Source organism: Capsicum annuum, chromosome 6 (assembly GCF_002878395.1).
Source record: "Capsicum annuum cultivar UCD-10X-F1 chromosome 6, UCD10Xv1.1, whole genome shotgun sequence".
Classification (NCBI taxonomy): Eukaryota; Viridiplantae; Streptophyta; class Magnoliopsida; order Solanales; family Solanaceae; genus Capsicum; species Capsicum annuum.
Window position 1 is genome coordinate 194503419 of NC_061116.1, and position 20099 is coordinate 194523517.

At 35.6% G+C, this 20099-nt stretch overlaps 1 protein-coding gene across 4 annotated transcripts; it reads right to left on the reverse strand.

Moving 5' to 3' along the window:
• Positions 1-292: 292 nt before the first annotated feature.
• Positions 293-13420, reverse strand: LOC107855891 (replication protein A 32 kDa subunit A). Of its 4 annotated transcripts, none has more exons than XM_016700900.2 (10): positions 12984-13420; positions 12786-12896; positions 12449-12546; positions 4230-4271; positions 4072-4149; positions 2615-2693; positions 2416-2505; positions 2252-2331; positions 745-813; positions 293-621 (listed from the first exon to the last, which is right to left on the reverse strand). In XM_016700900.2, exons 1-10 carry the CDS (start codon positions 13068-13070, stop codon positions 540-542), a joined length of 816 nt encoding a protein of 271 aa, XP_016556386.2. In that variant the 5' UTR covers positions 13071-13420; the 3' UTR covers positions 293-539. The 4 variants fall into 4 exon arrangements, with proteins under 4 accessions (XP_016556386.2, XP_016556387.2, XP_047269629.1 ...); XM_016700901.2 differs by having other exon boundaries at positions 2416-2499; positions 12984-13225; XM_047413673.1 differs by lacking the exon at positions 293-621 and having other exon boundaries at positions 745-1167; positions 2416-2499; positions 12984-13229.
• Between the last annotated feature and the right edge of the window lie 6679 nt (positions 13421-20099).

The following is a 20099-nucleotide window of genomic DNA, read 5'->3' on the forward strand; positions in this document are numbered from 1 at the left end:
AGAAGCTGAAGTCAGCTTTAAGAATGTGAGGTAAATTTTAGTAGCTCAATTAGTTAGCTATATGAACTTTGGCCTCTTGTAATCTGCTCCCATTTTCTCTTTTCCTGCCGTTGTATATTTGGTAGCTTTTTGGCTTTGCGAAAGAGGTTTCTACGGATGTCGGACAGTTGACCAATGCTCTTGATAAAAGAGACACTGTCTTCGTTCGACCAAGATCGAGCTCCCAAAGTAACTCCAATTGGGTTACTCCACTACTTCGGTCTGCCAAATGCACCAGTCCGTTGTGGAGAAATTTGCAAGACAAAAGACCTGGTTATCTCTATCCATGGATAATTCTTTACAGCAAAACAGGAGTGGCAACAGATCCACGACTCTTTGACACATTAAAAATAAATACTTCTCACAGGAGATTCATCCATAAATATTCCAATTTAAAGCTAGACTGCCATGACAGAAATCAGTTCTAAAACTTGATATATTTGACGAGGCCAAGCTAACTATGATTTTTCCTCTGATTCCACGAGTATGTAAGCAAAGCTTTAAGCACTTGTTGACTTGTAGTGACATTCATCGATGGTAGAGTAAACCAGTCCTTCCGATTCAAGAGATGCTACTGCGTCCCTATCAAGATTAAAAAATGATTAAGCTTATGAAGTACATTACTGTTACAATGATGCATGCAATGAAAATGAGGAACAAATTTGTTGTCCTCTATCTTTCTGTGTGACAGATAAAGAGATATACATGATTTTCTCCAGAGGAACTTTTAGTTGTTGAGCAATTTCATTCCGGTGTATCCCTTTCTCCTGCGCACTGAACATGGAAAGATTGTCAGTTTTTGCAATCTAGAGTTGGGGAACATGATCAACTCAAACAAAAATTAATGCAGCATCTTCAAAAGGTCCCTTTATAATATTATAGCATGGTATGAAGAAGCAGCTGACTGCAACATTGCTCGGAAGCCAACTATGCGTTCTACAAAAGGCAAAACTGGTACAAGCCAGTTATGTTATAACTCTAGGAAATGATATAAATCTTGATTTCCAAGTAAAGCATGGAAATCCTGCTCCTTTTGCTAGTTTGATGTAAGATTAGCCATATTTCAATGTGTTGCTCTCTTAAGGGCATACTATTGTGACTCCCTCCATTAATCAGTACCATCTACTCCTACAAATAGAGAACATTGTTTTTATTTTTATATCCATATCGAAACACAATTTCTTTCAACCTTAAATACTAAATGCTATGTATATGCATGACCAATTAAGCAGTAAAATTATTCCAATAATGGTTTTCAGCATAAAACATTTTCCAGATGTTAGTTTGGGGGAAACATTAGGTGTAACCAAAGATACTTCTCTTTTTCAGAAAATATTTGGTATAAAGAAGCGACTAGTAATATCAAATCAAATGCATTCAGCATGTTAAGTCGGTAACTTCCAGAAGTTCAAACATATAGGTCACACCAAAGGGGTAGCATCAAAGCTGCTGACCTCTTTTTTCATTTTCCGTTCTTTCAGACTCAATTGCTTTGACCAAAATATAATTATCGCAGGAAGTTTATCAGAATACTGTCAGAGCATTCCGTCTTCATTGCAAAATGAACATAGATGAATCCTGCTGTTTTCACTGTCTGCTAGAGAGGATTTGTGGACTGATCATTGTAGAGAAGTTACTCAAACTAAGGTAAACCCTATATTCTTGCAGCTACCAAATTTTCTTGGAATGTCTGAAAAGTCAATTAGTTACTGTTTCACCCTCAAAAATAAGTGTGACCCAATTAAGTTACTCCCTACTCTTCAATTTGAAGTTCCTTCTTGTTTAAACCTCTACTTTTTGATAATTCTCTTCAACTTGAAGTTCCTTCTCTTTTTTGAAAAGCCAAATTTGATTAAACCTACTTTTTGATAATTCTCTTGTATGCTTTTGAAGAACAAAATGAGCAAAACAACAAAGTACATACAACAAAAATCACGAAGCATGGATTTTAAATGCTGAATAAATCTTCATTTTAAGAGAATCTTAATTTAAGATGAACAGGGCACCAATCAAGTTGAGATGGAGAGAAAACCAAATATAACTTCCAAGTTAAATAAAGTTAGTTTGAACTCTAGAAAACTAGACTGTCATTGGGAAAGCATACCACTCGCGATCGATAACATTTTCTCTTCTGGAATAGTTTATCAATCAATGAGAAGCTATGAACAACATGAATCAGGTGTTATGATTAATAGCATATTAAACAACTTACAGTGATGAAGGTTGTTCTAAATAATCTATCACACTCTTTTCTATGCCCTTGAGTCCATCAATGCTCAAATTTCCAGAGAACTGAAAGATATAATGGATGACGCAGATTAATGAATAGTAGAATGGCAATCTGAAATAATCATTTACTGCATGGTTAATACTTACTTGATTGGAATTGTGTCCACTTGAAGAGGCACTAACTGCTGCTGGTACATCAGTTTGGCTGGGAGTGGAAACCGAGTGACCGCTCTGAATCTCATAGGGAGAAAAGTGTAGACATTATTCTACAAGTGGGGTTATAGAGAACAGTAAAAGGATGATGTATATCAAACTCTCATTGTTATTAGAAGCTAGATGTGTATACCTGTGGCTTCCTATAGCAATGATGGACATAGATACATTCAAGGAAGTGGGTAGCAACCTCATTATAATCAGTTATAGGTCTGAAACATAATGAAAGACCAAAATACAGTGTTTACTGATAGGTTTATATAAGAATCACTATATAAAATGACATTAAGTTCTTTTTGGCTATGGTGCCGTGATAAACCTTTTGCTACGGACTAGCAAAAAGGTGCAAATTTTGTTCACACTTATAATCATATGTTGGAGAAATATTAAACGAAAGAAACCAACTCTTTTTCACATTTCCAGATGCAGCATAAACAAAATCTTGTTAGAAAGGTCAGGAGGTGCTATGCCTATTTTGAAAACTGAGGGAGGCCACGTGAAAACAGGGGAACCAGCCTGGAGGGGGGAGGGGGGGGGAGACCTCTATCAACAAGTGACTCTAGTGTTCCATCTAATAAAAATTAAGGCTCATAATGGATAGACAACATAAAACTCCCAAATTACATGTAATCAGCCAAACAAAAAAAAAGATTACGGCTGATCTGTGGACTTATAAAACACGTAGCATAGTTCAACCACAAACCACCTGATGACACTTTCAGCACCCAATATCACTTAAGACATCCTAAAAGTGATAGATTGATGGATTTGGAAATCAGTGTCCGAAAAACTCACATCATCTGGAAAGACACTCCGTGGACATTGTTAAGAATGAGTACACAGGTCTAAAAAGTATTGTTTACTTAAATAAGCACTAAGCTGTCCTGATTCAATTGCAAATCATGTCCCCAGCGTGTAATAACAAATTGTTTTGGCTTCTAGCATTCTACCATCTATAGAAAAAGAAAAGGTCAGGAACACAAACTTCAACACAGCTTACAACAAGTGGTCTAATTATAAATTATGGGTCATAAAAAGTTCAAGAAAAAGCCTGAAAAACAGATAATACACTTGAAATGACTAATCATACCAAAGTTTGATAAACATCATAAAGTTCAACTGACTAAACACCAGTGTAAACCTCTATGATTCTCAGTGAACACCTCGCACTTGAAGGACTCTGCTTTTGGCTTATTTATGTTGAAATCAAGTAGTACTAACATCTCTAAAGGAAAAAGGGAAAGGTTGTTTCCCACCAAAGAGAACACAAATAACTGAACAAAGAGATCATCATTGTCATCAAAACTAACAAGTGGAAGATGACTAGCACAAGATTATGAACTAGCTTTTCCCTGACTCATTGAAGAAAAATCAAGGGTGTTAATGTTCCGGCAAAAAAGCATTGAAGACATTATGAGGTCAAAATCTTGACTAACTGTTGATAAGAAAAAGATATTATACTTTAAAAGAAGAGCTGCTACATAATGGCAAAGACAAATAAGACAAATTTGGTCATACACTATTTAAAATCATATAAATATAGAACATTTATTAAAATAGAACAAAAATAAAAGTTTACACTTTACAAACCTGATAGCAAAGACCACGAGTTGTATTTTACCCTGAAAACCTTTCAAGTGTCCATGGACTCGGACATACATTCCATCCCTGCTTTAAAAATGTGGATTTAGAAAGCTAAAGAGAAAACACATCATTGGTTCCCAATGGTTGGCAAAGACGGGACTTACGATACTTCCTCCACTTCCTTGGAATCCACGGCATCATTCACCCTGCAAAAGGGATAAAACAACACAACTTTAATGCATAGTGAACGAGAGGTGCAAATTAGGGGGACAGGATCACTATACAAAGGAACATCTGTGCTTCTTCAGAAATTGTAGTTTAGGCTGAGGTCCATAACAACAACAACAACATACCAAGTGTATTCCCACATAGTGGGGTTTAGGAAGGGTGAAATTTACGCAGTCCATACCACTACCTCCGAAGAAGTAGAGAGGTTGTTTCCGATAGACTTCTGGCTCAGGACAAAAGGACAGTAAATAAAGTCGTAATAAAACATGAAACGAGATGAAATAACAAAAATAAGACACCCATAAAATAGCACTATACACTATCAAACCAAAAGCACACACCTCACCCAAACCCTAACTAGAAAGAACAACCTATGTGCCAAGCCCTATGACTACTAGCAAGACTACACCCACTCCTATCTACTGGCTACGACTCACCCCCACGCACTAGCACTCTACCCTAATCCGCATCCTCATACCTTCCTATCTAGGGTCATGTCTTCAGTAAGTTGTAACTGCTCGAAGTAGTGCCTAGAGCCATAAACCAACTTAAAACACTAGGAAATTATGCCTAGATCCATCAAGGTAGATGATGCCAAACTTGAAGTAGTGCATTGAGCTCCCTACTTTGGGTCAGTTTGGTGAATCTTATTGTATTTTATTTAGAAAATAGTATTATATAAATTTATCTTAATCTCATCATATGTAATTGAGCTCCCTTCATTTGTATGTGCTGAAAGAGGTAATTCGGGTAAAATCTGTGTTGCTTGGACTCTTCAATAATGTCGATATTTTTGAGTTCAAAGTGTGTATGAAGTGTGAATGGAAAATGGAAAATGGTGGAGGAAAGGAGACATCTAATTTAGAAAATGTACTCCAAATTGGAAAGCTCACTAATTCTCCCACATTGGTGGGAGAAGGAAACTTTGGAGTGTTTATAATAAGAACACTTACTCCACATGGTAAGTGAGGCAAGAAATAAGAGATGCCTCGCGTCGTCATCGTTGCTCGCTCGGCTTTGGATTTGGATTTGGCAATTGATCGATTGATGAGATCTATCTTTTTGGACAAACTTTATTTGAATTCCGAAGAATGCTAAGGAAAAACGCAGTAAATTTTTACTGCAGAGTTTCGAAACTCCATTTATATAAATGCAGCATGCAGTAACAATGAAACAGTAACAGATGCAATGGGTTGAACAAGAAATGTTTCGAACTGATATTTAGTTTCAAAAGGATGCAACCCTTCTGAAAATGACACAATGTTTCGTGAACTGACATGACTGTTTCGGAACAAACACACTGATTCGCGTGGAATGACATGACTGTTTCGGAACAAACACACTCCTTGATGAACAGACATGAATTTACAGAAAAGGTGCAACCTTTAAAGTGAACCATTGCCTCTTTTTAGAAAAGGCATGTCGTGGCTATATAAACACGGTTTCTTCCACAGGTTTAGTACGAAATTTTCAGATTAAAAACTCTCTTCTTGTCTCAAAAATATTCTGTGTGATCACTTAAAACGTTCTGTGAGTTCGAAGATATTCCAACAGTTTGAGGTACGGCTACTGTTGGTATGATTAGCCATTTTATCCTGGTAGGAAAAATTCCACAACCTCGGGTACAGTGAGGGGGATTATTTACTTAAGGAAAATCCGTAAATTCGAACAACTTGGCTATTTTCTGTTTCATCTTAATTTCTGCAAAATAAAATATACCTCTTGGAAAGGTTATTTGACATATTTCATTGTGTTCTTGTTTATACTTGAACTCAAGTTGAAGTTGGTGTTGTAATATACAGATTGTGTATCCGAAGTACAAACAAAATAACAATCTTAAGAAAATAAATTACTATTACAGAATCTGTATTGCTTGTTTTTGGAGATTAAAGTTTTAACTTTCTACTCCGCCTGAACTTAACTAGTGATTTGAAGTCATAAAAACTTCGTCACAAGTTAAAGATCATTCGGTTGACAATTGGAAGTCATAAAAACTTCATTGTTAACTAGAAACAAGAAGAAAAATTTTAAAGTTGCTTAATTTTTATAAGTAGTATTCTGAAAATACTAAGTATTTTTTTGTCTTGTGGTGACAGAAAAATAGCAACTGAAAGTCAAATGATGGATGCAATAACGTCTGTGGGGGCAACTAATATTGCCACATCAAGTCGCACAAATGATCCGCCAACAATGGCACCTGCGAAGAAGCCCAGAAAATTTTTCAGGCATTGACTTCAAGCGGTGGCAGCAAAAGATGTTCTTTTACCTCACTACTTTATATCTGCAATGGTTCACTAGCAAAGACGCTCATGAGGTACCCGAGGGAATCTCGGACAAAGATTGCTTCGTTATTGTAGAAGCTTGAAAATATTCGGACTTCCTTTACAGGAATTATATTCTGAGTGGTCTCCAAGATGACCTCTACAATGTTTATAGTGGAACCAAGACATCAAAGAAACTGTGGGGGGCACTTGAACGAAAATATAAGACGGAGGATGCGGGAATTAAGAAATTCCTTGTTGCACAGTTCCTAGACTTCAAAATGATAGATAGCACATCTGTTGTCTCTCAAGTACAGGAGTTGCAAGTCATCATACATGATCTCCTAGCAGAAGGTATATCTTTAAAAAATAACTTAGTTGAACAAATTAAAAATGTTATTAATACTCACATAAACTGTTTTGAAGGTTCAATTGTGAATGATACTTTCCAAGTAGCAGCGATAGTTGAGAAGCTATCACCTTTGTGGAAAGACTTCAAAAACTACTTAAAGCATAAACGCAAGGAGATGACTGTTGAAGATCTTATTGTCCGACTTCATATTGAAGAAGATAATAAAGTTGCCGAAAGAAGGTCAAAGGGGAATTCTACAATTAATGGAGCACATATTGTAGAAGATGACCAAAACAATTCCAAGAAAAGGAAGAAAGCTGAACAAAGAAGCAATCAATCCAAGAAGAAGTTCAAGGGAAAATGCTTCAATTGTGGCAAAATTAGCCACAAGTCCACAGATTGTCGATCCCCGAAGAAAGGCAAGAAAAAGGATCAAGCAAATATGATTGAATCCAAAAAAGAATGCGATGATTTGTGTGCTATGTTCTCAGAATGCAACTTGGTGGGGAATCCTCGTGAATGGTGGATGGATTCTGGTGCCACCCGTCATGTTTGCGCCAACAAAGAATTGTTTTCGTCATTCGCTACGGCTCAAGTAAAAGAAATGATCTACATGGCTAACTCCGCTATGGATAAGATAGAAGGAGCAGGAAAAATTTACCTAAAGATACTTCCGAAAAGGTCTTCACACTTAACAATGTCTTGTATGTTCCGAAGTTACGTAGGAATTTAATTTAGGTTTCACTTCTAGACAAGAACAGATTCAAATTTATAATCGTTTCTGGAAAAATTATAATTAGCAAAGGAGAAATGTATGTGGAAAAAGGCTATCTAACCGAAGGCCTTTATAAGATGAATGTAATGACTGTTGAAATAAATAAAAGTTCGAATTCTTCTTATTTGCTTGAGTCTTATGATTTATGGCATGAACGTTTAGGCCATGTTAATAACAAAACGTTACGAAAACTGATTAACTTAGAAGTTTTGCCAAACTTTGAGTGCAACAAATCAAAGTATCAAAAGTGTGTGGAATTGAAGTATGCAAAGCATCCTTATAAGTCTGTTGAAAGGAATTCCAATCCCTTAGATACACACTGACATTTGTGATATGAAGTCAACACCATCACGTAGTGGGAAAAAGTATTTCATAACTTTTATTGACGATTGCACTAGATATTGTTATGTCTACTTGTTAAATAGTAAGGATGAAGCAATAGATGCATTTAGGCAATATAAAACTGAAGTTGAAAATCAGTTAGACAAAAAGATCAAAATGATAAGAAGTGATAGAGGCGGAGAATATGAATCTCCCTTTGCGCAAATATGTGTAGAGAATGGAATAATCCATCAAACTACGGCCCCATATTCACCTCAATCTAATGGAATTGTGGAAAGAAAAAATCGAACTTTGAAGGAAATGATGAATGCGTTACTTATAAGTTCTGGTTTACCACAAAAATTATGGGGGAAGGCTATCCTTACGGCCAATCGTATACTCAACAGAGTTCCCCATATTAAGACATAATCAATTCTTTACGAAAAATGGAAAAGAAGGAAACCCAACTTAAAATATTTCAAATTGTGAGGGTGTCTAGCGAAGGTTCAAGCTCCTATACCTAAAAGGGTTAAGATAGGACCTAAAACAGTGGACTGCGTGTTCATAGGATATGCTAAAAGTAGTAAAGCATGTCGATTTTCGGTTCATAAATCCGAACATCCAAATATTAATGAAAATATGGTAATTGAATCAGACAATGCTAAATTCTTTGAAAACATTTACCCATAGAAAATTAGACATGAACAGTTTAGTGGAGGATCTAAACGACCTCGAGATGAACCAAGTGAAAATGTACATAATGAAGAAAATCCAAGACGTAATGCACGTCAAAGAACGTCAACTTCGTTTGGATCGAATTTTGTAACATTTCTCTTAGAAAATGTGCCTCAAACATTTAAAAAAGCGATGTCGTCGTCAGACTCATCCTTTTGGAAAGAAGCAATCAATAGTGAAATAGATTCAATCTTAAGCAACAATACATAGGAGTTGGTTGACCATCCTTCTGGAAATAAACCTTTGGGTTCTAAATGAATCTTTAAAAGGAAAATAAAGGCAGATGGTACTATTAACAAATACAAGACAAGACTTGTAGTAAAAGGCTTCAAACAGAAGGAAGGCCTTGATTACTTTGATACATACTCGCCAACAACAAGGATAACCTCGATTCGAATGTTAATTGCCTTAGCGGCGGTATATGATCTTCAAATCCATCAAATGTGAAGACCGCATTCCTAAATGGAGATTTGGAGGAAGAAATGTACATGGAACAACCTAAGGGTTTTGTGGTTCCAGGAAAAGAAAATAAGGTGTGTAAACTTGTTAAGTCACTTTATGGACTAAAACAAGCACCTAAGCAATGGCATGCAAAATTTGACCAAACCATGTTGGCAAACGAATTCAAGTTAAATGAATATGACAAATGTGTATATATTAAAGACACACCAAATCTCCAAGTCATTGTTTGTTTATATGTGGATAATATGTTGATCATCAGCAGAGATATTTATGACATAAATGCAACCAAACGAATGCTCGAGAGCAAGTATGATATGAAAGACCTTGGAGCTGCAGATGTGATCTTAGGTATAAGAATCCATCGAACTCCACAAGGGTTGGCATTGTCACAGTCTCATTATATCAAAAAGGTACTTGACAAGTTCAAGTATATGGAATTCAGTATTGCCAAGACTCCATTGGATGCGAGTTTTGCACTTCGAAAGAATGAAGGTGAAAGTAACTCACAATTGGAGTAGCAAGAGTATTGAGATGTTTAATGTATATAATGAACTATACACGACCAGACATAGCATGTGCTATTAGTAAATTGAATCGATACACGAGTAATCCCAATAAAACTCATTGGATGGCAATGAAAAGAGTTTTGGGGTATCTTAAATACACTCAAAATTATGCTTTGCATTTTAATAAATATCCTGCGGTACTTGAAGGATATAGTGATGCAAATTGGATCACCGAATAGAACGAAGTAAAATCCACAAGTGAATATGTATTTACTATCGGTGGAGGAGCAGTCTCTTGGAAATCATCCAAACAGACGTGTATTGCTCGCTCTACAATAGAATCTGAATTTATCGCATTGGATAAAGCCGATGAAGAAGCAAAATGGCTCCGAAATTTCTTAGAAGACATTCCTTATTGGCCCAAGCCAGTGGCACCAGTATGTATACACTGTGATAGCCAAGCGGCAATAGGTAGGACAAGGAGCATGATGTACAACGGTAAATCTCATCACATAGACGAAGACATAATACCTTTAGGGAACTTCTCTCTAATGGAATTATCACTGTAGACTATGTAAAATCGAAGGATAATGTGTCGGATCCACTTACAAAAGATCTATCTAGAGAAGAGTGGAAAGAACATCCAAGGGAATGGGTTTAATGCCTAGGACGAGTCAGCATGGCGGTAACTCTACCTAGCAAACTGGAGATCCCTAGAGCTAGGTTCAAAGAGATCAAACAAAGTTGTGTCTGGCAGGTTCAACATTGTTAATTACCCAACCCATTCTCATGATGTAGACAATGTATAGTAAACTAGGATAACACTTAAGGTGAAAAGTCATTTAATGATTACCTAAATTTGGCAGATTTGACCAAACAATTTAATCTACAGGATTGGACGTTTAGAAATCACCTATGTGAGGGCGAAGTGGAAGCCGCTTCAAAAAGAATGTTAATAAAGGCCTATTCTCTAAGCTCTCATGAAATTGGGACGTGTTCATGGCTGAAAAGAGCAAAACCATGAGAACCATAAACGTTAAAAGGTTGGTTGTGTGACATGTATTGTCTAGGTATACATTAAAGCTCGACGGTTCAAAGATATCAAATCTACCGATTGATAGAGTGCATCCGATGCATGTTCACTACGGAAAGTTCAAAGGGAAACCCATTTATCCAGATGCAATCATTCAAAGGGAAACCCATTTATCCAGATGCAATCAGTCTTTGCTTGATGATCACATACTCGTTCGTAAAACTTTTACGAAAAATAGTTATTCCCCATTCATGTGGGGGATTGTTGGGTTCAAAAGGTGTATGAAGTGTGAATGAAAAATGGAAAATGGTGGAGGAAAGAAGACATCCAATTTAGAAAGTGTACTCCAAATTGGAAAGTTTACTAATTCTCCCACATTGGTAGGAGAAGGCAACTTTGGAGTGTTTATAATAAGAACACTTACTCCACATGATAAGTGAGGCAAGAAATAAGAGATGCCTAGCGCCGCCGTCGTCGTCACTCGGCTTCGTCTTTGGCTTCGTCTTCGGATTTGGATTTGACAAATGATCGATCGATGAGATCTATCTTTTTGGACAAACTTTATTTAAATTCCGAAGAATGCTAAGGGAAAACGCAGTAAATTTTTACTGCAGAGTTTCGGAACTTCATTTATATACATGCAGCATGCAGTAACAGTGAAACAGTAACAGATGCAACGGTTTGAACAAGAAATGTTTCGAACTGATATTTAGTTTCAGAAGGATGCAACCCTTCTGCAAATGACACAATGTTTCGTGAACTGACATGACTGTTTCGGAACAAACACACTGATTCGCATGGAATGACATGACTGTTTCGGAACAAACACACTCCTTGATGAACAAACATGAATTTACAGAAAAGGTGCAACCTTTGAAGTGAACCAATGTCTCTTTTCAAAAAAGGCATGTTGTGGCTATATAAACCTGGTTTCTTCCACAGGTTAAGTACAAAATTTTCAGATTAAAAACTCTCTTCTTGTCTCAAAAATATTTTATGTGATCACTCAAAACGTTCTGTAAGATCGAAGATATTCCAACAGTTTGAGGTACCGCTACTGTTGGTATGGTTAGCCATTTTATCCTGAAAGAAAAAATTCCACAACCTCGGGTACAGTGAGGGGGATTATTTCCTTAAGGAAAATCCGTGAATTTGGACAACTTGGTTATTTTCTGTTTCATCTTAATTTCTGTAAAATAAAGTACACCTCTTGGAAAGATCATTTTGATCTTGTGTTGAGGGTATTTAACATACTTCATTGTGTTCTTGTTTATACTTGAACTCAAGTTAAAGTTGGTGTTGTAATATGCAGATTCTGTGTACCCGAAGTACAAACGAAATAACAGATATGTGCACGTTGGATCCACAAAAAGAGGTGCATTAATGGAGGATCCGACATGGACAAAATAACACTTCTGTAGAGTCCGAGCAACATAGGGTAAAATCATCTAAACTAATTGATAGGAAAAAAATTATTAGTCATACAGTACATCCCTGTATCAGAATCGAAAATGTTTCAGTTCTTTGGGAACTACAAGAAATCTACGTGCTCTTGCCGCAATAGATGCCCTTAATATGAGCAATGTGTACCCCCTAACACCATGCAAAACCCAACATGAATTTTTATCCATCTTTATATAAAGGCAATGAATATAATAATCAACTTGAATATAAATATATATTGAGAAAATTAATGTCAAGAAACTTCACCATCTAATGCATTCAATGCGACCAGTGCCATCATCAATTGCAAATGCCACATCTGTCACTCTCTCAGATTTTTTATATGCCATCCCGACCAATCTCACCTAAACCAAGAATTGGGTTAAGTTTTCCTGCAAATTCACACATAAACCCAAAAATATCTTTTTTCTAGTAGAAGGAATAAATTTACATATTTACACATCATTATTGAAACACTTAACCACTAGATCTACAGTTCATTGAATACCAAATTTCGTCAAAGGTACTCATAACCAAACAAAAATACTGACAAATTCATTTGACTTGATAGAGAAAAAGAATAATAATTATAAAAGAATTTTACATTGTTGACATCGACACCATCAATAACAAAGTTAGATTTCTCATCAGTTGATTGAATTGCTTGGCTTATCTGTTTAATTGTTAGTGGAAGCAGAGGTGGGCTATCCCGACTCTGCAAAATCAACAAAATAAAAATGAAAACTTACAATTGTGTTGTGCGAGAAAAATAGAGAACAGCAAAACGTGATAGGGTTTTGACCTTAGCAGAAGTGCGTGAAGGATCGGCGCCTTGAGAAGATATAAAACCTCCGCCAGAAAATGAGTCCAATTGACTGCTTCCAAACATTTTTCCCCTTTTTTGGGTATTCTTTCTTCGATCTCGCAAAAGAAAAAGGAGATTATAGAGTAAATTGGGCGTTTCAACAGAAAGTTGATAGGGGGAGGAATAGATTCAAATTATATATAGCTCTGTCAAATGTTCCCGCCATTTTTCATCTGCTTTTCCCGCTAATAAACGCAAGGGTGCAACACGACGAAATATTGATGCACCCATGGATGGACCCACATATGAAAGTCCTCGGAGTAATTCTATGCCTTTAACACAAGGCTATTCAACATCTCATAAATCAAAACATAATGTGACAGTGTCAACTTTTACCCGTATAACATAATTTGTTATTTGAAAGTTCCTGATTTATAAAACATCTCAAAATCAAGACATAATATGATAGTGTCAAATCTTGCCTATGAAGCATAATTTGTTGTCTAAAAATTCTTGAGCTAAGTCTTCTCTCTAAGGTAAGAGTTATAGAACATCTTATAAATCAAAACATAACGTGCTAGTGTCAACTCTTACTTATGAAGCGTAACTTGTTGTTTGAAAATCCTCGAGTTAAGTTTTGCCTCTAAGGCAAGAGGTATAGAATATCTCATAAATTAAAACACAATGTGGTTAATTTCAACTTTTACCCATAGGGCACAACTTATTGCTTGAAAGCCCTTGGTCTAAGTCACGCCTCTAAGGGAAGAATTATAAAGCATCGCATAAGTTAATACACAATATGATAGTGTCGACTCATGCCCGTTGGGAATAACTTGTTGTTTGATGGTCCTTGGGTTGAGTTGTATCTCTAAGACAAGAGTTATAGAGCATTTCATAAGTAAAAAATACAATGTGTTAGTGTTGACTCTTACCCAATGTACATAACTTGTTTGAAAATTCATGGGATAATTCGTGCCCCTAAGGCAAGAGTTGTAGAATATCTCATAAATGAAGACATAATGTGGTAGTATCAACTCTTGCCCGCGGGGCATAATTTGTTGTTTGAAAGTTCTTGAGTTAAGTCTTGCCTCTAAGGCAAGAATTGTAGAACATCGTGGGGCATAATTTGTTGTTTGAAAGTCCTTGAGTCACGCCTTACCTCTAAGTACAGAGTTGCAGAACATCTCATAAATGAAAACATAGCGTGGTAACATCAACTATTGACCGTGGGACATAATTTGTTAATTGAGAGTCCTTGAGTTAAGTCTTGCCTCTAAGGTAAGAGTTATAAAACATCTCATAAATCAAAACACAATGTAATAGTGTCAAACTTTTTCCCATGAAAGGTAACATCTTATTTGAAAGTCATAAGTCTTGCCTCTACAATGCGATAGTATGAACTCTTACTCATGGTGCATAACTTGATTGGAAGAAATCAAATCAAAGAAAATAACAATAAAAATTGCAAAAAAAGAAAGAAAATATTAAAATAGAAAAAATAAAAAGAAAAATATATAGAAGCTGAGGGAAGAAAAGAAAAAAAAAAAAAAAGGGAAATAAAAAAAAAAAAAAAAAGAGTTGAGAGAAGAAAAAAAGTAAGGGTTGAGAAAAACAAAAAAGTGAAAAGAAAAAATAAAATCAAAATGAAATAAAAAAAGATATTTAAAAAAAATAGAAGTTGAGAGGAAGAAAAAAAAGTAAGGATTGAAAAAAAAAAAATAAAGAGAGAGAGAAAAGAAAAGATAAAAATTAAAGTAAAATGAAAAAGAGAAAAATTGGTAGAAAGTTAAATAAGTATAGGGTTGATTAGAAATATTTGAGATATTGAGGGGCGAATATTAATTGTGCTATATAAAAAAAGAGGCTAGTTTTATAAGACCATTCTTATGAGAGACAAAAAATAAAGTCACTTATTATAAGGATTATTTATGTAGTTTAGGAGTGGGGGAAGGAGGGGGTAATCTGGTGTCCGGACTAGTTTGTGCATCTCAATTAATTCTACGAGATACTTGTCACCTCTTACCAGCAATAAGTAAGGTTGTATTTTTTTTTATTATGATTCAGACGTCTGAATCTGAACGCAGATATGAATTATTAAGATGTTGTCTCTAGATCTGAAAACTGAATGTTTAAGACTATCTGTTTTTCAACATTTGAATATGCAAAATTTATTTACTTATATATATAATAAAAAAATATAATTCATATAAAAAATTAATAATATATTAAGAAAATATTTGAATTAATACAAAAAAATTATTATTTGATTGAAAAAAATATTTATGTTTGCTAGTCATAGTGAGATATTTTGTACTAGTGGTGGTAGTGTTAATGGTTGATGTTAGTGATTAGTAATGTTGGTGGTGATAGTTGTGATGGTAGAGATGGTTGGTATTGTAGTGACTGTTATAACAGTAGCGACTGATAGCAGTGGTGGTGATTGTGATGTGAAATTGGTTTATAGTAGTTTTTAGAGGTATTAATTGTAATGGCTGAAAAATGAATGTATAATGTTTGACGATATGTTGGTGGTAGTTGGAGACTTTATTAGTCGTGATAGTGTAGATGGTTTTAGTAGAGATAGATTGTAGTAATGGTAGTGGTTGAAGTAGTCGTAGAGGTGGCGGTAGAGGTGGTAATGATGGTGGTGTCGAAGAATGTGTGGAGGTTGATGATGTATTAGTAATAGTTAACGGTGGTACTAGTTGTGATAGATGAGTTGGTTGGTAGCAGGGATTGGTTGGTAGTGGTTGATGATGGTGGTAGAGTTAGAATTGGTGTTAGTGTTGGGGTAGCGATAACGGTGGGTATAATTAGAATAATGGAGGGTGGTAGATTTATTAGCGGCTGACAATAGTGGTTGGTAGCAATATTGATTGTCAATGGTGATTGTAATGCTGGAAATGGTTGGTGGTGGCGATTAATGGTGGTAGTTGGTGATGGTGGGTGTTGGTTGACAACGGTGGTGGTGACAGAGGTGGCAATAGTGGTGACTGGTGGTTGTGGATAGAGTAGTGGTGAATATTATTCAACACAAGAATAACTCTTGATGATATTAATACTTGGTTCCAGATCTGAATAATTAAGACCTATTCAGACCAATTAAGAGCTAAAATTCTAATAAAAAATAAATGTACTTAATGGTTTGAAGTCTGAACCATTCAGATTCAGACCTCCATTAAGTGCAACCAAATGAAGTCTAACTCTATTTATCAAGGTTAGGACGGATGAAAAAATCACCTAGTATTTTTGTCTCTATCAGAATTATTTTTGTTAGACGTAAACTATATTTATTTTATTCTTGCAAATTAAAGTTTTGTATGTTTGTTGAAACTATCTTGTGTTGCTATCTTTATTGACTAAATGTTTATTATTTTAATAAAAATAGCCAAATATGTCCTTCTACTTTAAAAAATTGGCTAACGTTATCCTTCGCCATATTATTGATTCATATTTGCCCCCGTCGTTAAGAAAGTTTTATATGTACCCCTTATTTAACTGAGAGCCCCAAATTCACTAAAACAACCCATTTTAAAAAATAAAACTCATTGCTCTATTCTAACCTGCCAACCTAACCCAACTTAACGAAAAGGACCTAAACCCACGCTAAAGTAGATCGTATTAAGTCTGAGAGAGAAGAGCTCTTCTTTTAATGAAGATTTTAGCATATTTCTCATATAGATATTTAGATCTGTTGAGAGGCTTCTCATCTAGGTTTTCAAATCATCCAGGGCTAGGTTTCACTTCTTTCTCCCTCACTACTCTTGCCAAAATTTCTAATGAAGTTTAGATACAAAGACATGTATGTTCACTAATCTACTAGTAGATTATCTTATTAAATGACACAAAATAGCTATTCTTCAAGAAGGAAGTGTTGTGAATTGGTTTTCAAAAGTCTCACTTAGAGCATTCCATCTAATTTGGGAGGAAGATTTTTCAAATATTCTTGTCCGAATGAAAATTCATTTTCTTGTATAATTTCACTTTATTATCAATCATGTACGTCATGCAACACTAGTACTCTATTTAAAGGTTGCTTGAAGAAACAAGAGGTAGAGCTCAAAGATTTTGAGGACATGTTTATGAAGCCAACAAGGAACTCCAATGTGTTGGATCGTGGTTGCAACTACCAATATTCTATCTCCACAACAATACTTACATTTCCTCCTGTAATATTTGGGTCGGGTTGGGTTAGAATAGGATAATAGGTTTTATTTTTAAAATTGAGTCATTTTAGTGAATTTGGGGCATTTCGTTAAATGAGGGGTACATATGAAACTTTCTTAACGGTGGGGGCAAATATGACCCAAGAGTATGATGAAAGGTAAAGTTAGTCAATTTTTGAAAGTAAAGGAGTAAACTTAACCCTTTTTCCTTATTTTAATTTTTATTTTGTGTAATCACTTCTTTTATTTGTCAATGATGATATTTATTGCTATAATAATATAAAGCAAAGGGATTTTGTTTAATACTTCTATGATCGAAGGTTAGGTTAGGTTAGGTTAGGTTCATTAATCATTTATCAAATAAGTATAGTGATATGTAAAAATTATGATTCTTGGACTTTTGAGTAAAAGAATTAGATAGACACTTGTTATGAAAAATGGTTGAACTATGTACAAAAAGAACAAGAATTTGATGACTACATGTGTTATTGCATTATAGTTTTAAACTTAACATTAATGTAGGAGAATGAATCAGAGTGTATGATATGGGGCTAAAATTCATGCATTTATATTATCATCCGCCTCATATTTGTTCTCTCTTTAGTATTGTTTTGAGCTTATTTGATGTGAATTATACTTGTTGTCATGACCCAAACCAGGTCCTGGCCATGACGGGTATCTCAAGTTCACCGAGGACCAGAGACCAACCCCTTTTTGCCTAACCAAAACAGATATAACACTTCTAGCAGCAGCTGAAATGCAAACATATAACAAGATGATAAGAGTAACAAGCTCAAAAACATCTAAGCATGTCAACGTTAATACCCATTCCACAGTAACATCCATAAAGCCTCTACAAATTCAAAAATAATCTGAGTCAGGACATGCCTCCGATCCTAACAGTAACAAAGACTATAACAACGATGATGTTAATCTAAACTCAATAATTCTAGTTTATGAAATAAAACCGATGGAATGATCAATTCTTCCAAAAAAAAAAAAGCTTGCCACTTCACCGCAAACGATCGATGACCAAGCCAATCCACCTAACACCGCGCAGAAAAAGTAGGATTGCCTATTGACCTCCAAAGTCTATGACACAAGCGCGGAGCATAACTTCCAAAACCTAAATAGTCTGCTCTAACTGGCCACTGGTTTGGTAGTAAAAAGTTGTCCTAAGATCAACTCGTGTACCTAACTCCTCCTGAAATGCCTTCCAAAAATGAAAAGTGAATATTGAACTTCTATCTGAGATAATAGACATTGATACCCCACAGTGATGAACTATCTCATGAACATAGCTACGAGCCAACCTCTCCGTACTGTAGAAAACTTGAACAGGAATGAAATGAGCAGATTTGGTCAATCGATCCTCGATGACCCAAACACTGTTAGAACCACGTGAAGTACGAGGTAACTCAGTCACGAAGCCTATAGTGATCCGTTTCCGTTTCTACTTGGGAATGTGTAATCTTTAAAGCAAAAAACCAGGCCTCAAGTGCTCGGCCTTCACCTACTGGCAATATAGGCAATGAGATACAAAGTCCGTAATATCCCTCCTCATACACCCCACCAGTAGTTCTGAATCGAATCACAATACATCTTAGTAACTCCAGGATAAATGGAATACTTAGAACAATGAGCCTACTCTAAAATCAATCTCATCTAATCACCTACTCTCGATACAAAAACACGATCTCAAAAAACCATTGGAGTCAAGTGAGGCTTTCTTAGCCTCCCCACTCAACACCTTATCCCGAATCAATCTCAATCTGACATCATCAAACTAATGAGCCTGAATCTGCTCCATTAAAGAAGATCTGGCCTCCATAAATACAAAAACACACCCAGGTATCTAATATCAAACCTAACCATCTAGTTAGCCAAATACTGAACCTCTAAGGCTAACGATCTCATGAGTCAAAATATGCGCCAAGCTACCATACTAGTCGACATCCAGCTCAAGGTATGTGCAACCACATTAGCCTTTCCGGGATGATAGAGAATAGTAAGGTCATAATCTTTAAGCAACCCAAGAAATGAAGTTGCCTCATATTAAGATATCGCTCAGTGAAGAAATACTGAAGACTACCATGATCCGAGAAGATCTTGTAAAGGACTTTATACAAATAGTGCGTCCATAATGTCAAGGCAAATACAACTGCATACGACTCCAAATTATGGGTAGAATAATTCTTCTCATGGGTATTCAATTGGTGTGAGGCATACATGTAACGCCCCAAGTCTGTACCCCAAAGCTATACGGTGCTTACGACCACGAAGGACCACAAGCTAACACATGACTGGTGCCTGCTGTGAGCACTGGATAATAACACTAAAAGTAATACAGAAAATAGACTGAAATGCCATAAAGTTCAAAATCTGAAATACTAATAAATAATAATATCTGATAAAACATCTAAAATATGAATACTGTTTGAACTAGTCTAGTCTAAAAAGCCTCTAACTGAAATATCTGAATGTGGAGTTGATGGGATAAGCCCCCCAACTAAGTCCGACTACTGAAATACTGAAGTTAATGAAAATATTAAAATAAAAGTACATCCTTGATATATGAGGACACACTACTGAATCTGTTGCTGCTAACTGAATCTGTCTATGCGCGGTCAGGAACCTGAGCATCTGAACCTATGAATAAGACATCATAGTGCGACGAAAGAGTATGCATCAGTACGTGGAATGTACTGGTATGCTAGATAAGGTGAGCCTGAATGCAAGGATTCATATGGATGAATAATAACTGACTGAATGATAGAGAGTAACTGAATATGAAAGTACATGGATAACTGAAACTGCTATAAATACTGAGTATGTAATAATGTAAATATACATGTATACTGTTACAAAAGTTGAGTTCTGAGTTTTGATAACTAAGTAACTGATATCTGAGATTACTATAACTAAGTTACTGAAACTGATTAACTGA